Below are 19,807 nucleotides of genomic sequence, written 5' to 3'. Positions count from 1 at the left end.
CATGTAATTTTGGTGGATTTCCATCTGGCATAACAATTAACAATTCGACAGTTAATTTTTATGTTCAAAAGTAACTGGTTATAACTTATATAAAAACACATAATTGTTACATTTGGTTGTTATTCAATAATATTGTTAACTCTTTATTGTTTTTATTGTACTCAATACTGCATACTGGCACCCTCTTCAGCAAGTCTTGCACTTTAACACAGATGAAATTGAATGTTTGCGAGACAATATTCAAATGTGTATATTATTGTTGTTCTTTATCTTACAGACACCATGTAATTGATGTGGAAGGCTACTTTCTGCAAATTCAAACTCCTATGAATTACTGGTGAAAATGTCAACGAGACAACATTCAGATTAAAATATTGCCAAAAGATGCATGGTTTTCTGGGTTGTGAACATTTTGAGATGATGAGGGGGAAATATCAGTGACATTCAAAGTGAAAATATTGTAAAAAACGTTTTTTGTGGGTTATCATTTTGAGATGATCATTCAACTATGAACGATGGAGGGATATGGAGTAAATGTATTACAAGTCTAATGTTTTCGGTATAATAAAATACTTATAGACTGGGTATTCGGGAAATAGCAAGTTTATTGTTCCCCTCGACTGTGACTATTGCCCTCGGCTAGGCCTCGTGTAATAGTCTTGGGGAACAATAAACTTGCTATTTCCCTCATACCCAGTCAACAAGTATATACTAAATGCTAGTCGATGACGTATTATCGTTACACAATCCTAGTTTCGGGAATTTGTTACACCTTATCTACCCAACTTGAGATAAAAAATACTACAGATACTGTGCAGTCAGCCTCATATAATGACCTACACTTCGAGATCGATGGTAAAGATAAACTATTGAGACGTTGCGTACGTTGTTGGTGTCACATTCGACTGAACCGGGGCTGGTTGCTATTAGAATGTGGAGTTATCAAAGGCAATATAAATATTAAAATGTTCGAAAATGGTTGTTGTTTTAGGATTATAATCACAAATCTTTGAAATATGCCATTAATTGTGGCGGGAAAACACTATTCGATCACGAGAACGTCCATTATCATATGTGGACGGGTAACATTAAGAAATGCTTGCTTCCTATTTCACCAATATATGTTTCTTGGCGTATTTTGATAAAACAAACTTTTTTGGAAAGAGCAGTTTGTGCTGCAGACGATGTCATATTTTTCATGACGTAATGATAAGATAAAAGCGTATTACAATATCACAAATATCTCCTCTTTGACGCGGACATTGTAAAAATGGAAAGAAACCGATTTGAAGACAAAATTTAGACTTTTTTAAGTTATGCGAAGAGCTTTTTTTTAATCGTGACATTTATTTACTATATTGACAATGTATTACATAACCCCAATAAAAACATATATAAAATGTTCAATCAGTCTTTTTGTTTAAAGCCTTTTTGTCCGTATTTCAATTATGTCACAAATCTTTTTTTTTCGACGTTGGCCATTGACTACTTTCTTGCTTACGGTTGTAAAATATAACAACGAATAGTATTTTTACCAAAGTATGTTCACGCTTAAAGGACTGTATATATATTCAGAATATCTTGTTTATTCTAAAAAAATAATGAGCTTTATTGTCTAATAGCAGATAAATACGCACATATGCTGTGATGTCACGTTGTCTTTTTCCCGACGTTTTCTACACGTTGCGTGCTACCCGGTCTTTATCAAAAGCTTTTTTCGTTAGCTTTGTAACTAATAACAATAAAATTTTGAGTTCTACATTATATATGCTGCAGATAGTATATTCTAAAAATAATGGTACTTGGTTGAACATGTATCTTATCGCAGCATTTTGTCTGTGTGTAACCAAAATGTCACAACATCTAAAATTTGTATATTTTATTCATTCACGCGTATATACACCATACGATGTTCGAACGAATTGTTCAAAAAGGCAAATGGTATTGAGTCGATTTTTTCATATCCTCCTCTATGGTTTTAACCGTATCTAACAAAATTGCCACAAAGCGCATTTTTGACGTTTCCAAAGTAACGTAAAACTATTTTAATGTCAATTTTAAAAACAATAAAAAGTATTGAAAAGTTACGATACTACACAGGCAAATGTGTCACACATGAGAATCATATGGTTTGATTCATATGATTCAATAATTGCCTTTCCTGGTCATTATTTCCATTTTCACATAATTTTAGTATAGTGATATTGGTAATCTGGCTATAGTTTAAAAGGTGCAATATGCAAGATATTGTAAAAAAAAAAACAACATAGCAACAAGATTTTTATTAGTGTAACTGACTCACAACTTTACGTCATCCCTGAAATACCTAACGTCACTGCTTGGAATATTCATAGTACTCAAATGGTCATACAGCACATACTAAGAATCACACAGTGATGAAATAGGCATGATATTAATTGTTGAAATCTTTTTCGTATTGATAAATGATATTTACTATTACAACTTCTTGGATTATCATAGATATCAATTTGGTGATATCAAGTTCGTTAAAATTGTCATTTTTAAGTAATTTAGGGAAAAGATCACTGAGGGGCATGATATAAAAATGACAATTTCTTTGCAGTCCCATGTCTAATTTTGATACTTTTGGTCTTATTAGACTCACAATACCACAACCTTTCACAAAATGTAAAATAGAAGAAAAACATAAAAACTCATAAAATGTATTTAAGGTCTCACTAGCCACTTCCGGGTCAAATGGCCACCCCTATGTAGTACCAAAAAACACACTGAACCTAGACATATGCATTGTAAGTGCATTATTTATGTGTATTCTGATCAAAAGTAGTCAAAATGAAGCTGAATATGTGTACTTCAAAATCATATTTGTAATTTACTACAACAGTGTATGAATATTGTTTACGTGTAATTTGCCACCAGGCTGTCAGTTAGCAGAAAAGGTAAAAATGTTGATTTTCGGTATTTTTTATTCAAGTAAATTTTGTGAAGAATTTCTACGGTCATCGTAACATTAGAATAATGATTTTGAAAGCCTTATTTTCCAAGCTTTGCAATGGTATGCAACTTAAATGTGTCATTTGTCCTGGGAATTCACAGTGAAACATTGAAAATTACTTATTTAACATGTAAACGTTAGAAGTGGTTAGTGAGAACATAGCAAATGATAGATCATATCCCGTTTATAAACGTCTTGGTCAGAGCCTTTCTTCTTTTTCTAATGTTGTTGACCCCTCCCCGCCCTGGACAGTGATGTTTCCTTTGAACTAATATTCATTAACAACTATGTTACCATTGTGTCCTATTCATAAAATTTTGAGAGGTTAAAAAATTCTTAGTAGTTCTGCTGCGTCTTAACTCCCTTAACGACAGTTTTTGCGTTTACAAGGAACCTGGTTTGTTTTTATCAACTCGTTTAGTTTTATCCGTGGATCCAAAGGGGGTGCTGGGGGTTGGCACCCCCTTTTTATTGGAAGAGTAATCAAGGGAACCAAGATTCTGCATGATTTACTTTGGCAAAGATTCATATCTTAGCAACTACAAGTATTAAGGCATGGTCATGGTATTTGATCTATCAGGACAGCATTATGAATTCCCTATACTTCTTCTTATGATATTAAACAAAGAGCTGTCAGAGGGTCATAATGTACAGACACTGAGATACCATTAAAATAAGCCAGAATATTTTAAAAATAGTACTAATACTTTGAACTCCACAACTTCCAAAAGACATTCTAATTTAAGGTGATGTACCTAGGGTAAGGGCCACAACACGTATAAATCATTGGAATGTTTGTATTCACCACTTTACATCAACCTCATGTAAGCATCAGAGTAACTTGGACAGATTTCATTCTGTTTCAAATGAAAGCTTGATATGCTTTGGTGAAATTGAATATGATACAAGCAAATCACTGATATCAAAAGTTATGTCCCTTACTCTAAATCTACCCCCTTAAGTCTTTAGAACTATTTATATTCACCTTTCATTCCTTATAAATTTGAAGTTTCCCTCAAATATGCCAAATACATGACTTCAGCTTTTAAAAAAGCTATTCTTGTAATACAATTACAATTAATATTTAAATATTAACCGGAACTACTTCCGTTACACTAAAAAATAACATTTTTCTTTTTTGTAGAACTAGAAAGGCTGAGGAGCTTCGATTGGTTTAAATATGTGAAACTCATTTTACAAAGCTCATGTTGCACACCGAATCGAGAATGTCGTGTTCATTTATTTGCTATTCAGTACAGAATATTTAGAAATATATAGTAATATTCTACGGTGTCTTATTATCTCTTAATCATTGAAAATGCAGTAGAATGCAACCAATTTTAGGGGCATTCTTGTTCAGTCATTTTTTTTTATCCTATCATGTTATCTTTACATGTTACTTGTTTTCCGATACATACAATGAACGATCTCACTTAAATTGCTTATCAAGGTGTATTGGTGTCGATTGATTTTTGACCGCTCCTCTAATTAATGTAAAATAGCAAAAGACTTTACCACTTTTCAGTTAGAAAAGAATAATATTCAAAAACTACATTGATTTATCTTTCCATTGACATATAATATAGTCGTACACCCACGAGGAAAATTAAATTTCTAAAAAATACTTAGCCGTCCGCTGACCTAGAAGACAAGGTGTACAATAGACTCCAGGGTGGAAGTTTAACCTTGTTAAAGCTATTGCATGCCCTTGATTTTTTTTTTTTTTTTTTGTTTGGAAAGCAAATGACTTGAAAACCATAATATATAGAAAGAAACATGGTAGCTATGCTCCTCTCCTAGCTCTTTTTTTTCAGCTCACCTGGTCGAAATTTTATATCTGTCGAAGACATGGCCATCACTACTAAAAATTGACGACTTGGTGAGGCCGACCCATGCCGATATTTTCATAAAGATCTGTTTGAGTTATTGCCCGTGAAGAGAAAAAATGACGATTAGAGATTTTTTTTATAATATGAAAACTGGGTGGATAACTAAAATTCTCTGTATTGATTAAATTATTCTTGTAACAAAAGTGCAGTAAGGTCCTGCTTTAGAAAGCTATAAAGACTATTTTTGAACAGGTGAGCGACTCAGGCTTCCTAGTTATATTCATACGAACTGATTTTTTTCAGAATCACGTAGAGAATAAAAAAAAAATGCTAAATCCTTTACATACAGATATATTGATGAAGTATTGTCAATTAACAGCCCTTCTTAAAAATTGGTAAATGGTTACCTTCAATATATCCGCCAGAGCTCTAGATAAAGGAAACAGCTTGTTTTTTTTTTTTCATCTACATTGAATTTGATAACAGTGGTCATCTCAGCACTAAGATTTATGATGAAAGAGACGACTTTAAATTTTGATTTTAATTTTTTTTTACCTATGCAGCAATATACCTTCATCGCCTGTATGAGGTGTTTATATTTCATAATTGATTCGCTACGCTAGAGCAAGTGCTAACTACTATGATTTCCTTGAACGCCATAAATATCTTCATAACAAACTCCTGAATCAGGGGAAAAAGGAAATGCGTCTCAAAAGGTCTCTGTCCAAATTCTTTTTTTTTTTTAGAAATCAGTCCTTGGTTGAAAAATACTCAGTTTCTTCTTAAATAATGAGTAATGATTGTTTTTGTAAATTCTTCTTTGTGCTGGTGTGTAGCCGCTGATTTACCGAGTATGACGCAGTGGCATGCACCGGTATATTCACGCCGTAATGAAAGAAGGGAATTAGTTTGAAATGCCTGTGCAAGTCAAATCATTGCGGTATCTGCTCGGTGGTGTAATATCTATTTTGCCAGATTTGTTTTGGACTTGACTTGATTGTGTATCGAATTCCCTTTAAAATATTCAGAATATGAGTCGTGGTAGGAAAAGAGTCTTCATAGGACTTCCAGTCCTTTAAAGCTAAACAAATTTTTTTTGGCAGTTTTTGGTTTATAACGAAGTTGCACTGGATCCACTATTGTGGGCATGCGTGTACAGTAAGACATTAGTGAAACAACACACAATTGTTATGTGGTTTTGTAATTTACCCTTAAGTTAAATATTAGTATTCTTTGTATAATGTTTTATGTGAGTGTAGGGAACAGTGTATATGAAATTGATCAATTTATTACTTAAAGCTGCATTAGCTGTCAATTTCGTAATTTTTTGCTTCTTATGAAATTTGAATTAATTCTACTAAATTGAACTTTTCTCGAACAATTTCATTTGATGTCCACAAATAAAATGCATTACATACATGAAATAGGTGTCTATATATTTATTGTCTTGCAAGACAAAGAATCGACCTAAATAAGTTCGTATGCATGTGACTTCTGGTGATCTTAATCCGCGCATGTGCTGTAAAGGTCGCTTCTTTAATAACAAATCCGATTGCAAAGCGAAAGTGGTTATTCAACGGCAAGGAAGACCGACGGACTCAAGCCGTAAAAGAAAAAAGTTCGAATACAACGCAAGGATCCTTTTGGAATTTACGTATTGTGATGTAATGCGACTCAAACATGGTCATTATTTATTTGAAATGTAATTAAGAAATAGGTGAAATGAAATGAAAACAAGACAAGTGCTTACCTGTGTATGCGTTATTGTTATTTTTTTTTTATCAAGATTAAAGTATTTTTAACCCAGGTGAATGTCGTTTCGGCAATTTTCGGAAGTAATGGCGAAAAATAATTTGATCAGACCTATCGATCTTCTTTGATTAAAGACGTTGTTTTCAAAATATTCTGTGTGTATTATCAACATTTATTGCTTCAATTGCCTTACAACAAACTTATTTCATTGAATCAACCAAATTCAGTAGAATCAAGAACTGAACAAATTTGGCAGCGAATGCAGCTTTAATAGTATGTGAGAATGTCATTGACCTCAGACTTTGTAATCGTCGTAGTTAAACATGTTTATACCATAGGTCCGTTCATATATAAAGTATAATCGATCTCATTACTCGTGAAAAGATAAATCGCACACAAAATATGTGCAAAAATGTAAGCGTTATTTCTAAAGATAATTAAAAAACACACGCACAACATTTGTGTCTCGTGGTGATATGTCAATAATTAGGGTCTCTATATAATTCTACGAAGTGTCAAAAATATAATATACTGTATAAGTTTTCTATTTCCGAGATTCTGTAGACACACCTTTTGCGAAACAACCACCTAACCAATTATAAAAAGACAGCCACGCATCTTTTGTCTCGTCTGTAAACTCTTCCCCAAGTGCTGATGCTATTGCATGGATAAGGCATTTTCCTACAACCTGAAAAATAAACAGAATTTTAAATAATTGCTATAATTTGAAGTCATGTAATTCCAATGTAACTACAAATGAAAAAAAAATACAGTCTAAGTGCCGCGAAACGTTTCGTTCCTTTTCCATTAGTTCTTTTTCCTGGTAAGCGTTTTTTGCATGTTACGTTCCATACATATAGATTTTTTTTTTCATTTTCTGTCTTAAACATTATTGTGTAAGAACGTTCAATTTTATTTTTATTGGTCCATTTTCATACTAGAATACTCTTACTGGTAAATGTTCTTTTCTGGAACCATAATGAAAATGTCTGGTCCCTAAATCTACAACGACTGGGGACAACTGGTTTAGATTGTCTATCATTTCTACTGCAGTACCGACCACATCGAACACACCCTTCACGTGATTTTCTAGTTTTATATCCTTTTCAGTGTTGTTTCCATCCATAAATTTAAAAAATGGTTTTACTTCCGGTGCTTCTTCAAATAACCTGGAAAAAAGGTGTTTTAGGGGTACTTTCAGTTTATCGTTTTTCATTTTTTTTTTAACCCTACGTTGTTTATCGTGTTTCTATACCTGTTTAATCTACTCTCTGCAACATCTTATTTCCGTATCATGGACTGAAGTAAAAGATAAGTTAGGAGTCAAACACATTCTGTAAGAGTCAACAATTGATCATTCTCTATTTTTCATAATTTTTTAAGCTAGTCCTTCCATTACCTGTAAAATGAACTAAGCTTTCTTCTTTCGTCTGTACATAGTTAAATTTTCCCTAAAATTCTTAAATCTCGAGAGTTTTCGAAAAAGCATATTCTACTGACTGTCCCAACATTTCACCTGACACGGGTCATTTCCGTCTTAAACCGTAGATGTATGACCGGAATGTTAACTTGTCTGATTTGTTTATGTGTGCAACAACTTATACGACTTGAACGAAAGGAGTCTCTATATGTAACCAATGATGTTTATAGTATATTTAACTCCTTGATGTATCTGAAGAACTTTTCTTAACTTTTACCAATTTTTATCATCCGTAAATTAAATTCTACTTGCATACATCATATAGGTTCACACAGGAATTTCGTATATCCAATCTTTTGCAGCAATATCATTTGCAAGGCACAAAATAAAATGTTTGTATTCATATTAGTTGACTTATATTTCCTTGGCTTATAGTATCATAATAATAATGGATAGAATATGGCAATTTTGTGAATAAATATTGATTCCCCTTCCTGAGAGTTTAACATGCGCCGATTATTCATTTTTCAATAGAGGTCTGTTGAAAAAAGATATTTTATTGATCAATATCAATAAGAGAGTTCGCCAATCTCATTGGTGATGCCATATCAAAGTTTGCATACCTTTAAGTGTCAAATTGATAGCCAAATAAACAACTAAATAAACAATTGACAATTTCATGATTAGAATCCCAATTTTCAAAACTTTATAACTGTTATTTTATATCCAATTTTGGTTCTGTAAAATGTTTCATATTTTGTATGTGAATTTGTAACTCTTTTACTTGAAAAATAATTTTGAAATAATATTTATATGTCAACCACTTTTCTCATATATATTTTAAAATATATATATATGCTCATATAGTCTAATTACTGAATATTTATGGAAAAAATCCATGGAAAGAAAGAGTTTTATTGGCAGTGTAGGGAACCAAAAGAATTTTTCAATTGTCTTAAATAAATGAAAAGGTTATGATGATTTAAAGTTGATGCCCCGCGCCACTCAATGGACTTTTGCCAATCCAACCCAAATCACAGGTAAGTGATGACATCACGAAGAACTCTCGTTTAGACACATCTTCCATTTGCCAGTTATGAACATTTTGTTTTTCATAACATGTATATTACTGTTGTCCCTTCTCAACACGAGTAGGTTGAAGTAAGATTTCGAACATGGTAAGTCAATATCTATTTCCACCAGAGTGTATTACAAAGTCCGTTTCCATTAAACCTCTTCACATAGCACTGCAATCTTTTTATTAAAGCATTAAAATATCAAAGACTAAAATTCATTGCTCGTCTCAGTGTGCATATAATTCCGTGTTCACGAAAAAAAAAGAACAAAAAAAAACAAACAAACAAACTAAACGCTATACAACTGAACATTGCTCATTTCCAGCTTTATTCAGTATACCTATGTATTTATTATATTTAAGAAATAAATTACGGAAACTCCATTTTATCATTGTTTTAAGAAATAAATGGCCAGCCCGTATTACAATTTTTTGCGTATGTCAGGAACCATAAGCATTTGTTAATCTGGTGCATGTGATGATTTTAGTTTTTTTTTTATTTGTGCCATTACCATTTCGCTGAACCGGTATATTCATTGTTTCGGGGGAGGGGGCAGTCGAATGTAGACTCCGATTGAAAAGCAAAAAATACATATTTGTATGTTCTGCTTGTATTATATTAAGAATAAATGTTTTATATTAAGAGTACTTAAGGATGAGAGTATAGTAGATGCATGGTGTTTCCAGAGTATTTTGCAAGGAAAAATTCAATTGCCACATTTATGACTTATATTTATACAGAAGTTATTCGTCAAGCTAATAAAAAATTTCAAACTCAAAATGAAAAAAAAAAAGAATTCATACACCAAACGTCGTACTCACTTGATAAACATCGGCATTCCTATTTCTTCTATTGTGCCCTTGCGTTTGAAACTGTCCCATGATTTCTTTATAACAGTTTTCTGGCTTTCAGTAAGACCGGATTGTGGACCGGTAGAATTAGAACAACCCATTCCACCTGCGGAAAATATTGAATGTTAAAAGTATGTTGATATTTAAGTTCAATGAAGACACGTCACTTGGAACAACAAGAAACATAAATACAAAGACATAACACCATTAAAGGAGTAGACGACATGGGGACATCGTCATCAATGCCTTATTCCACGTCACAAAAATAGCACTTCATACAAACGTTTTATACAAAATTGAATTTAATAAATTTAAATGTGATTATAATTTTTAAATTCATATTTTTATACAATACATTTATACATATGACAGCATCCTATCCTGTGCACATCACAACATAGACATGGTTATACGAAATCTAGAATCTGACAGATTAGTACTTATAGATTGGTAAATCTAGAATTCGACAGGTTAGTACTTATAGATTGAATTTCCAGTCATCAAATAAAGGCAATTCAGAATTGTTTCCGGTTTGTGTGAAAATAAGGGATAAAAATAAGCCATAAATTGGCTGGAAATTAATTTCAATTGTGAAAATGAAGTAAAACTGCCTGGGGTAACCATTGGTTTTGAACTGAAATTCAGCTATCACATCGCAAATAAAAAAGAGGAGGGTTGCAGGGTCAGAGGAAATTCGGACTACTCAGATATTTGCAAAAGGCGTCAAAACAACTTAATATACTCAAATGAATTGGACAATACCTAAACAGATTTACTTACCATATAACATTCTTAGATATTATCAAACTTTAACTTTTGTCCACTAAGTTCGCACTTTTGTAGCAATACAAACAAAATTGATAAAAAGATCCATGACCGAGCACTCAGAGTCAAAGTAACTAGAAACATGAGAAATCAGACGGATAAGATCTATGGTAATCGAAGTAATTAACATCATACACAAAAGAAGTTACATGACTTTATAAACATTACAAACACTAATTATTCTTTAAGGTACCAGAATTTAGCGAGAAGAACCATATATGCCATAAAATTATTCAGGTATACTGCGGCCAATTTATGGAACAAGTTCCCAAACCATTTTAGAACCCAGATTTCTTTCATTCAGTTTAAGGGTATCACTAATACACATAACCTCATGCTTTTGTTAAACTAATGCTTTTTATGGTCTTATTAATTTATAATGCTTGCTTATAGTGCTATGATCTGATATCATCAATAATAATTGGTTATGCTTGTTGCTAGCTGCTTTATTATAAATTTTTTTTATGTTTAGCCTTAGTTTATTTTATAGTCTTAGTTCATTTATAGAGTATGCAGGTATGTATTGAAGGGCAGAATATAGTGTGACATTGCCACATGCGATCTGTCTTTTGCAATGTTGCCATTTTTTATCTGCTTCGCTGTTTTGTGTGTATTTAATGGTGTATGTCTTGTGTGTCTTATGTGTATTATTGTATCTGTTATTTCTGTCGGTTTTAAAAGTTTATTAGAACTTGTGTGTTTTATTTGTACCGACTTTAAATAAAGCTTTTGAACTTTGAACACAATGACGATCTCGCCCGGTAAATTTCTGAGTGACATCTACCCAGTTGTCAGTTATATTTTTTCCGAACCCGAATCAGTAACCTTGTCCTTATTTGCTTAGCACTTTACTTAAATTTTAAGAGCACTTCGGATTTTGAAAATAAAGCTTTCCAGGATTCAGAAATTGGGGTTCAACTCTATTATTTGTTCATTTTTCTTCTAATTTGGCACAAAATTAACGAAATGTTCAAAGAGGGAGTTGCAGTAGGACCTCCGGACCCCTGGGTCCGCCCTTCATTGACTGATGTTACTCAACGCCATGAAGGTGTGAATCATGTGACCTTTACAATGTTGTCTTTTTAACTTTTTTCCAGTTGTGACATTAGGAGAGGTGGACAGGGTGTACTTCATCTCCGCTTCCCGATCTCGTTCCTTTTACCCCTATTTATAGTTCCCAACCATAATCCCTGCTTCCCGTATTTTTCACTACCCGTTCCTCGCCCCTCCACCACCATTCCCCACCCCTTCAACCACCGATTCCCACAGAGGACGTTTACCCTACCGGTGCACCTGTTCCATGCTCCCAGTTTTTAGTGGAGTCCAAGTTGCTCATTTACTCTTGTTACTTTGTATGTATAATTTTGGTTTATTTCATATTCTTTGTTGTGTTTGTCTGTTTTCCATGTCTGGTATTTGTCCCTGGATTGCATTCTTTTGATTTCCGGTTCCCTTGATTATTCTTTCATTAATATGCAAAATTTGTTTATTATAATGCAATATTTCGTATATGAAACGAACTATATTTAAGTTGCATAAGTTTGAATTTGAGGGAAGCTTTAGCAGTTTTACAATCTAAAAAAATATATAGTATTAATGGCCAGGAGGTCCACAGTGCACACCACTAATGATATTCAGGTACCTTACTGCTGGCTCCCATTTATGAATCATTTTACCGCCAAAGAATATTCGGTATTAATCTTTCACAGTGTAAACATATTTACCTAAGTTGTGTGGCTTATGAATACTGTAGTCCTCAACCCTGCATAGGAAGAATCGGGATTGATTTTACATACGACGAGTACGTAACTTTTTGTGGGTTTAACCTCTCCGTATTTTTGCACCTGTCCCAAGTCAGGAATTTCTAGCCACCGTTTTCACTTTCAGTTTACTTTTATGTTACTGAAGTATATATAGGGGCAAGTATTTCGCTGTACCTATGTAAAATGTTGTTTCGGTGTCAGCTGCATGCTGCCTTGTGGTGAGAAGGTTCTCTCGTCGTTTATTGAAGACTTTGAGTCGACATTTTCATCCCGGTGGTGTTGTTGTCTCTTCGACATATTTACTATATCCACTATATCTTTTTATATTGTACCAACAAAACTCCAATTTTTTGTTATTTCGAAGTTTTTATCCTGCGATATATATTGTGACAAATGAAGAAAATGAATACAGTCATACTGTTATCTCCATGTTGCTCAATGTTTGATGGTATCGAAAAATTGCGTTTCGTTTTGTTTTTTATTTATATGCAAAAATATGCATAAAATCCAAATTTCTAATTACATATTTTTTTCGATATCAGATTCCTCGGAATGTTTGTGAACTTACGGAAGCCCATTAGTGCCAGGTGTTCACTTATTTTTTAAGTCGTTATAACGACTTAGTATATCGTTATAACGGCATAACTGGCATTGTTAGCTATGTCGTTAAAACGAGATACTAAGCCGTTATAGATTTGTAATTTTGAAGTGAAAATTGCCTGTTTTGTCATGAATTTTGTACTGACATGACTACCGTTGTCGGATTCGCAATGACGCAAAGGAAGCTGATTCGGTATCCTCTATAAATACGTATATGGAGGAGATTGGAATGAGCGCTACTAATTTAAAATCAACGCAGCTTTTTACAATGTTTAATGCTAATTTAAACAAAGGAAGCAGAAACACCAAGTAGTACTGAGAGAACAAGGATGTAATAGGTTTTGAAAGTCAGTGGTTGAAATTTTTTACTGATAAAAAAATGACAATTTTAAGCTAGGCATTAAATGAATCAACACGCAACCCTTCTTCGAAGAAAATATAGCATTTTCCTAAAACAAGTCTGAAAGATAAAGTAAGAGACATACCTGAACGACTTATCATTTTTACCAAAATATCCAAATCTTTAGGATTTCTAGCCACTTTTTTCTTGACAGTGCCTTCCATTTTTGAACAACACACAAATGCGGTACAAATAGAACTAGGAACAAACTTAATATTTTATACGTAGTTTAAACTATTGATTTCCAGAAAAGGGAGAATTTAAGATGATCTTCCTATAAATGTGAAATTAGAAGCAGACACATCGTCAATATTGATGGTATATTCATTCTAATCCAGCGTTCGACAAGTCATTTCAAAACTCTGAAGTTATTTATCAAGGATTAACGCTTTATTCACGGCGAAGAATACATTGAAAACACCAACAGGGAATTGGTAAAACTTTGATTATGTGCTGTGTGTTGAAATAGACGTAAAAGACAGAACAGACTCCTAGTTTGATCTATCGGTGACCGTAGTATATACAATTATATTGCTTCAAAGGAAAGAACAAGATTTGTTATTTGTATTCTAGCAGGCTTTTTTTGCTCAGACTAGTTTTTTAAAAATTCGGAATGGCACTTTCACATTTTTGTTCCCGTATACTTAGAAAACTTTATTTTGTAACATCACCAAAACATACGCTCTAGCGGGCTGGATAAAACATACGCATTATCATAAACTTTTATCACAGAGACATGTCAGTAAACCGTGACTGCAAGAGCATTTGCATAAAACAGATACAGAATTGTAATAAAGTTATGGTTATGCCATTGCTTTTCAGTCAACATACCGTGACCATGAAATGGATGCACTATTGTGATACAACTGGCTGCACACCAAATAAGATCGACCTAGCTAGCAAAAATGGTTCATATTAAACTGACGTAATCAGTTTTCTTAACGTGGATGCCGAAGCCTCGCAGTCGAGACAAAAACAGGCAAGTAATATAAGACACATAAAATAAAAAGGCATGCAAAGCAATTTCACATACAAAGTATTAAGCAGAGCTGCACAAAAAAAATGCCACGGTGAAAAAAAAACACAAACAAACAAAAAACAGCAGACACAGGAAAGGGACTCCGGTGGCAGGCTTTGTTCTGATTTTTATTCTCTAAACACGTCACCAAACATACGAATGAACAAAATAAAACAAACACTGAAATGAAATTAAAATGCTATATTTACATGCACTACATCTACATTCTAATCCATCTCATGGCTGAACTAAGCTTTTAAAGCCGTTTTAAGTCCTCAATTGTTCAGGTGAGCTATTCATTACCGCCATAGTTTTAATACGTCGGATCTGTAGTAGGTCTAGAGCTTTGGACTTAATGCAGGCGGTGTTGCCATAAATGTCAGAGAAGAGAAGGGTTCGAGTGACATCTATGGCAAAACCGTCAGTACAAAGTCCAGCGCCCTACACCACTTGGCCAACTAGGGAACTCGAACTCGTACCGCTGTGACATCTATGGCAACACCGTCTGCACAACGTCCAGCCTCTTAGACCACTCAACAAGTTAGGGGACTCGAAGTCGTACCGCTGTAACATCTATGGCAACACCACCTGCACATAGTCCAGCACCCTATCTGGCCGAGTGGTCTTGGGCGCTACACTTTGTACAGGTGGTGTTGCCATAGATGTCACAGCGGTACGAGTTCGAATCCCTCGGATTCGCAAATTTGACAGTTCTACCATCGTTGGGATTTTTCAGACCCTTCTGTGTTTACATTATATTCCCTTTATCTATTTGATCCGTATATATATATACAAACGTCTCAGAATGTGACGACTATATTCGCTACACTGCTCCATCGAATCAAATTGATAGAGAGAAAATATGTAAACTTATAGATGGGTCTGAAAAACGATGGAAGAACTGTCAAATTTGCGATGTCCTCGGGACTCGAACCCGTACCACTGTGACATCTATGGCAACACCCCGAAAATACGAGTGTGTTGTGCGAATTCGTAAGATTCTCACTATTGCAAAAGGATTCATGAAAAGGTTTATTCTTAGATAACTATATAAAACGCAAGTCAACTCTCTCTTAATTCGACTTGGGTATTTTGAACCATTTTGCCCCTCACTTATACCCATGTTCTTCAAACGTTAATTATTTTCCACAACGAATGTAAAATGATGTCTTAAGAGCTACGATTGAAACCTACCTAGCTGTTCGTTGCTTCCCTCCTTTTACTTTAAAATCTCATATTTTCTCATTTAACCTACTTACAGTTAACACGTGCTAGGTTGACTGTTAATAAATTTACGAGGCTTTATTGGGCAAATATTTAAACAACTAATATAAAGTGCATATATATACCATCATTATTTTATATATACTTCAAGGTGGTGCTTTACAATTGGATTTTATTCAACAACGGCTATAAAGAGAAAATTTCTTTGGGTTTATTCTTGTACATTTAATGCATCCGGCTTTATCATTCAACTTATGGAGCATTCTCTGCTCAGCTTGTTGTAATACTAATGAAGACACTCGAAAGAATAATATATGAAACGAAGAAAAAATGCGCACAATACGGACGATTAAATACCTTGGGCGATTCTTAGACTCCCAATGCACTCCTGGAGCCGATTCAGATCATCCTGCGTGATTTAAGGTCTGTATACGAATTTTAGGCCTTGAGGAAACTACAAAAGTCATTCAAAGTAACATTGAAAAAATATAGAAACATGGTTGTTTAATCAATTCGGCTTATATATATGTTTAACAGATTTCAAGGCCTTAATTAATATGTACGACTAATTATCATCGTGATGCTTATATGGAAAATGAAATTGGGGTGGGTTTTCTAGCCCAACGGAATGTCAGACATTGAATTTTGATTTTTCAATATGTTTTTTTTTTCGTTTCGATCATGCATGATAGTAATTGAATATTCAGTTTGGACTGGATCCACGTGTAAATGCAATCGAAGGTTTCAACTGACATAGTTAGCATTTGTAATTTTTCTCAGGAAATAATATTCTAACTAGTAAGGTTTTATTACTTAGCTGCTTTTGGGGCTTGGCCTTCATTCCGAATTTACATCATACAAAGGGTTAAGGTTGTAAATTTTCTTTGCTATGAGGTAAAAGAAATAATTTCTTATAGCGTTAAATATGTAGGTGTAAGTACAACAGTGTAGTTATATGGAAAACAGTCTGTTTTAATGCTTGCCAAAGGTAATAATTTTATAACCGAATGGGTTCTCACCAATATCTATGCAGACGTGGTGAATTAGCCTGGATCTAGCATTTTGTTTAACGGACTAACGAAGAGCGATTCGTCTTTTACCTGGATAGTAAACAGTGTTTTCACGAAAGTAGAGTCGTGTTTTAGGACTAAATAAGGTTTTAAAAAGATCTTTGGGTGCGTTGATTTATATTAGTCGTGTTATAAAATAAGGTGATTAACCCTTCAAATTAAAATATTTTTAAATGTGTAATTTTTTAATCGAGGTCTGCGGACTAAATTAAGTTCATACAAAATAAACCATGTTACCCAAAAGAAGAACAACTGACAGAAGTCATATGTTTAATACTTATCATGTATATAGTTCATTATCCTTAACATTTTTATCCATGGTGGAGACATGGATTGTAATATAAAGTTCCTAGTGAAACCAATAACTAATATTTAGCATAAAATAATATTTTTACCAACTGATAAAATTAATCATGGTTCATGCTTTATTTGATATTTCATCCGTTTGATCTTTCCATCTTGATCGCTATCGGGTGTTCGTCTCAAAAGTGAGGACAAGGTTTTATGTTTCGTTCATTTTAGATATTCTTTTCGTAGATAATACAAATACTTCGGCTCTACCCATGTTTGTTAGCAGAATATCTTTACGCCCTATTTAGAGTTCGTCTCTAGTTGATTGTCACTTGCCCCATTCTACACTTCCCGTCTTATGAATCCACTGTCTGTTTTGTATGGAAATAGTTGGTATTGGGAGAGCAATATCCACTATTCTTTCATTCCTTCATTGTACCATGTTTGCCCTCAGGCGTCCGATTCTAAATTTGTTATTTTCTTTTCACCTAATTTAACATTTAAAAAATATATTTATTGATTTTATTGTCAACGTTCACGCTTTCGATTTGAACGAGGTTTAATCAACCGAGGGGTCCAGAGCGTTGGAATTAGCGTAGGCGTCAGGCATCAATTTCTCAAAAAGTGGTAAGTGCAAAGTTGGTCGTAAGTAATGACGTCATAACAGAAAACAGCATTTTTACGTCACAACTTACGATCAATTTTACACTTACGACTTTTTGTGAAATCGACGCCAAAGCCGAGCATTGCAAAATTTGCCACAGCCTCGCATCGATTCCATAGTTCTGCTGGAAAACTATAGACCAAACTATACGACAAACGCGATGACTTTTCATTCCATGTTGTCAACTTTTCAACATTGTTTCATATCACAACCCATAGGTTATTCCAGAGCTTGCCGTAACTACGCAAACATTTTGTATCGCGCTAGACATCTAACAACTATGCCTCTGGAACAGGGCTATGTTGGTATAAGATTGAAGTCATCACTGCAGAAGTTTTATGGTCATCATCATGAACTCATGGGTCGTTACGGTGTATCCATTTGCACCGAGAAAACTGATATGTTCAATGTGTCATAGTTTTCCTGTCCTGTTTCGTCTACCATTGTCTTAAGATTTTATGAGCAACTTGGCGGGTGTTTCTTGAAAAGCAGAGGACGCTTACTCTACAAGTGCACCTGGACCATGCTCCTAGTTTTTAGTGGAGTCCGAGTTACTCATTTACTTTCGTTACTTTGTGTATATAATTTTAGGTTATTTTATGTTCTTTGTCGTGTGTGTTTGTTTTCCGTGCCTGGTATTTGTCCCTGGATTACATTCTATTGATTTCCGCTAGAATTTTGGTTCCCTTGATTACTATTTGTGAAGGACATTAAGACTTTATTATATATATGCACATTTATCCGTGCATCAACATCTTTTGTCGACCCTAATCGTACACGCTATATAAATTATAGGACAAATTGGAATTATTACTTCTTCCCGGACTAATTGGAATTCCAATATCCCTGGATTTTAACAAGTGCAAATTAGAATTCTAATTTGTCCTAAGAGAAATAAGAATTCCAATTTTGCACTAGGGGAATTCCGGATCCTACTGACTTAAATTTGAAAATATCAGAGAAAAAATCAGAAATTCTTATGTGCATAGGACAATGTCTGGATATCATTTTTTGTTGTTGAAAAAAATCTTTATTTTATTCTTGTTTCCTGATTTTATAGGTAAGACAGTCAAATAAAGATTTTTTGTGTATTTCCTTAAAATGCTTATGTCGAAGGTTCAAAAAACACTTTATCCACAATACGTCACAAACGAAACTTAAAAAATTCTTATAATAAATAAGATGTCAATGTTCTGATATTTTATTGTTTTAGTTTTTCATAATAAGATTTTGTACTTCGATGTAATGAATTATAGTTCATTGAATAAAATATGTTTAAAATGTATTTCATTGGATATAAGGGCTATTCTATTAAAATATATGAGAGACTGGGGAAGGAGTCTTTATTTTTGTATATGGGTGGGTTTTCGGCCTCTTGACAAAATATAAAGTTTAATACAAATCATCGATAGAACTTCTATGAGTGGCTGTCATGGTGAAAAAGCACCTTCCGGGGTACCTCATATCTTATTATCGAACAGCCGAAAACATTCAACATTTTCATAAATCATAATCACATTTTACTTTCAAAGTAATGTCCGGAATCCCCTGACCATTAGATCTAGTGTGATTCCAGATCCTACTTAAATTTTGCAGGATCCGGAATCCCTCACGGCAAATCCTAAGACAAATTAGAATTCCAATTTACACTGGTTAAAATCCAGGGCAAACTGGAATTCCAATTTGACCAAGGAGAAATTAGAATTCTGGATCTTCCTGGATTCCAATTTGCCATGTAACATATACATTGTGAATAGTGATATACTAGCAGTAAGATAGTAGAAATCCCAATATCCTATATCGAATTTGGTATCTAGACCCTGTTTTTTTTAATTTGTGGTCATGTCTAGTCTATTTTATAAATGGAACTCGACGTTCATTAGGATTGCTAAATAACCAACGGAAACAAACAATAAAAAAATATCTTTTTTGGTTCATTTACGTCATTTCCGAAAATAATAAACCACAGCCGATGTACTTTTGATAATAGTAGAAAGATAACAATTTTCCATCTCAGTGGAATTTATGGCGTTTAAATCGAAACACT

The 19,807-nt window shown here is 33.7% G+C and overlaps 1 protein-coding gene across 2 annotated transcripts; it reads right to left on the bottom strand.

The window, feature by feature from the left end:
• Positions 1-6,806: 6,806 nt before the first annotated feature.
• Positions 6,807-15,786, bottom strand: LOC148624253 (uncharacterized). 2 transcript variants are annotated; one of them, XM_088566864.1, is made up of 4 exons: positions 15,706-15,786; positions 9,876-10,011; positions 7,511-7,727; positions 6,807-7,246 (listed from the first exon to the last, which is right to left on the bottom strand). In XM_088566864.1, the coding sequence occupies exons 2-4, from the start codon at positions 10,004-10,006 to the stop codon at positions 7,103-7,105; spliced, it is 492 nt and encodes a 163-aa protein (XP_088422990.1). In that variant the 5' UTR covers positions 10,007-10,011; positions 15,706-15,786; the 3' UTR covers positions 6,807-7,102. The 2 variants fall into 2 exon arrangements, with proteins under 2 accessions (XP_088422990.1, XP_088422989.1); XM_088566863.1 differs by lacking the exon at positions 15,706-15,786 and adding an exon at positions 13,579-13,673.
• Between the last annotated feature and the right edge of the window lie 4,021 nt (positions 15,787-19,807).

The sequence above is a fragment of the Perna viridis genome, chromosome 2, assembly GCF_037379345.1.
Source record: "Perna viridis isolate PV_CMFRI_1.1 ecotype Kerala chromosome 2, ASM3737934v1, whole genome shotgun sequence".
Taxonomy (NCBI): Eukaryota; Metazoa; Mollusca; class Bivalvia; order Mytilida; family Mytilidae; genus Perna; species Perna viridis.
Note: the sequence above shows the minus strand (reverse complement) of the source record. Positions and strands in the feature narration are given on the sequence as shown.

Bases quoted from the DNA above. Each gene is read 5' to 3' on its own strand.
- LOC148624253 (XM_088566863.1), bottom strand. From the start codon at position 13,657: ATGGAAGGCACTGTCAAGAAAAAAGTGGCTAGAAATCCTAAAGATTTG. The intron at 10,012-13,578 runs GTATGTCTCTTA...TATTTTCCGCAG, and splicing joins AAAAATGATAAGTCGTTCAG to GTGGAATGGGTTGTTCTAAT. The intron at 7,728-9,875 runs GTGAGTACGACG...CCTTTTTTCCAG, and splicing joins GGAATGCCGATGTTTATCAA to GTTATTTGAAGAAGCACCGG.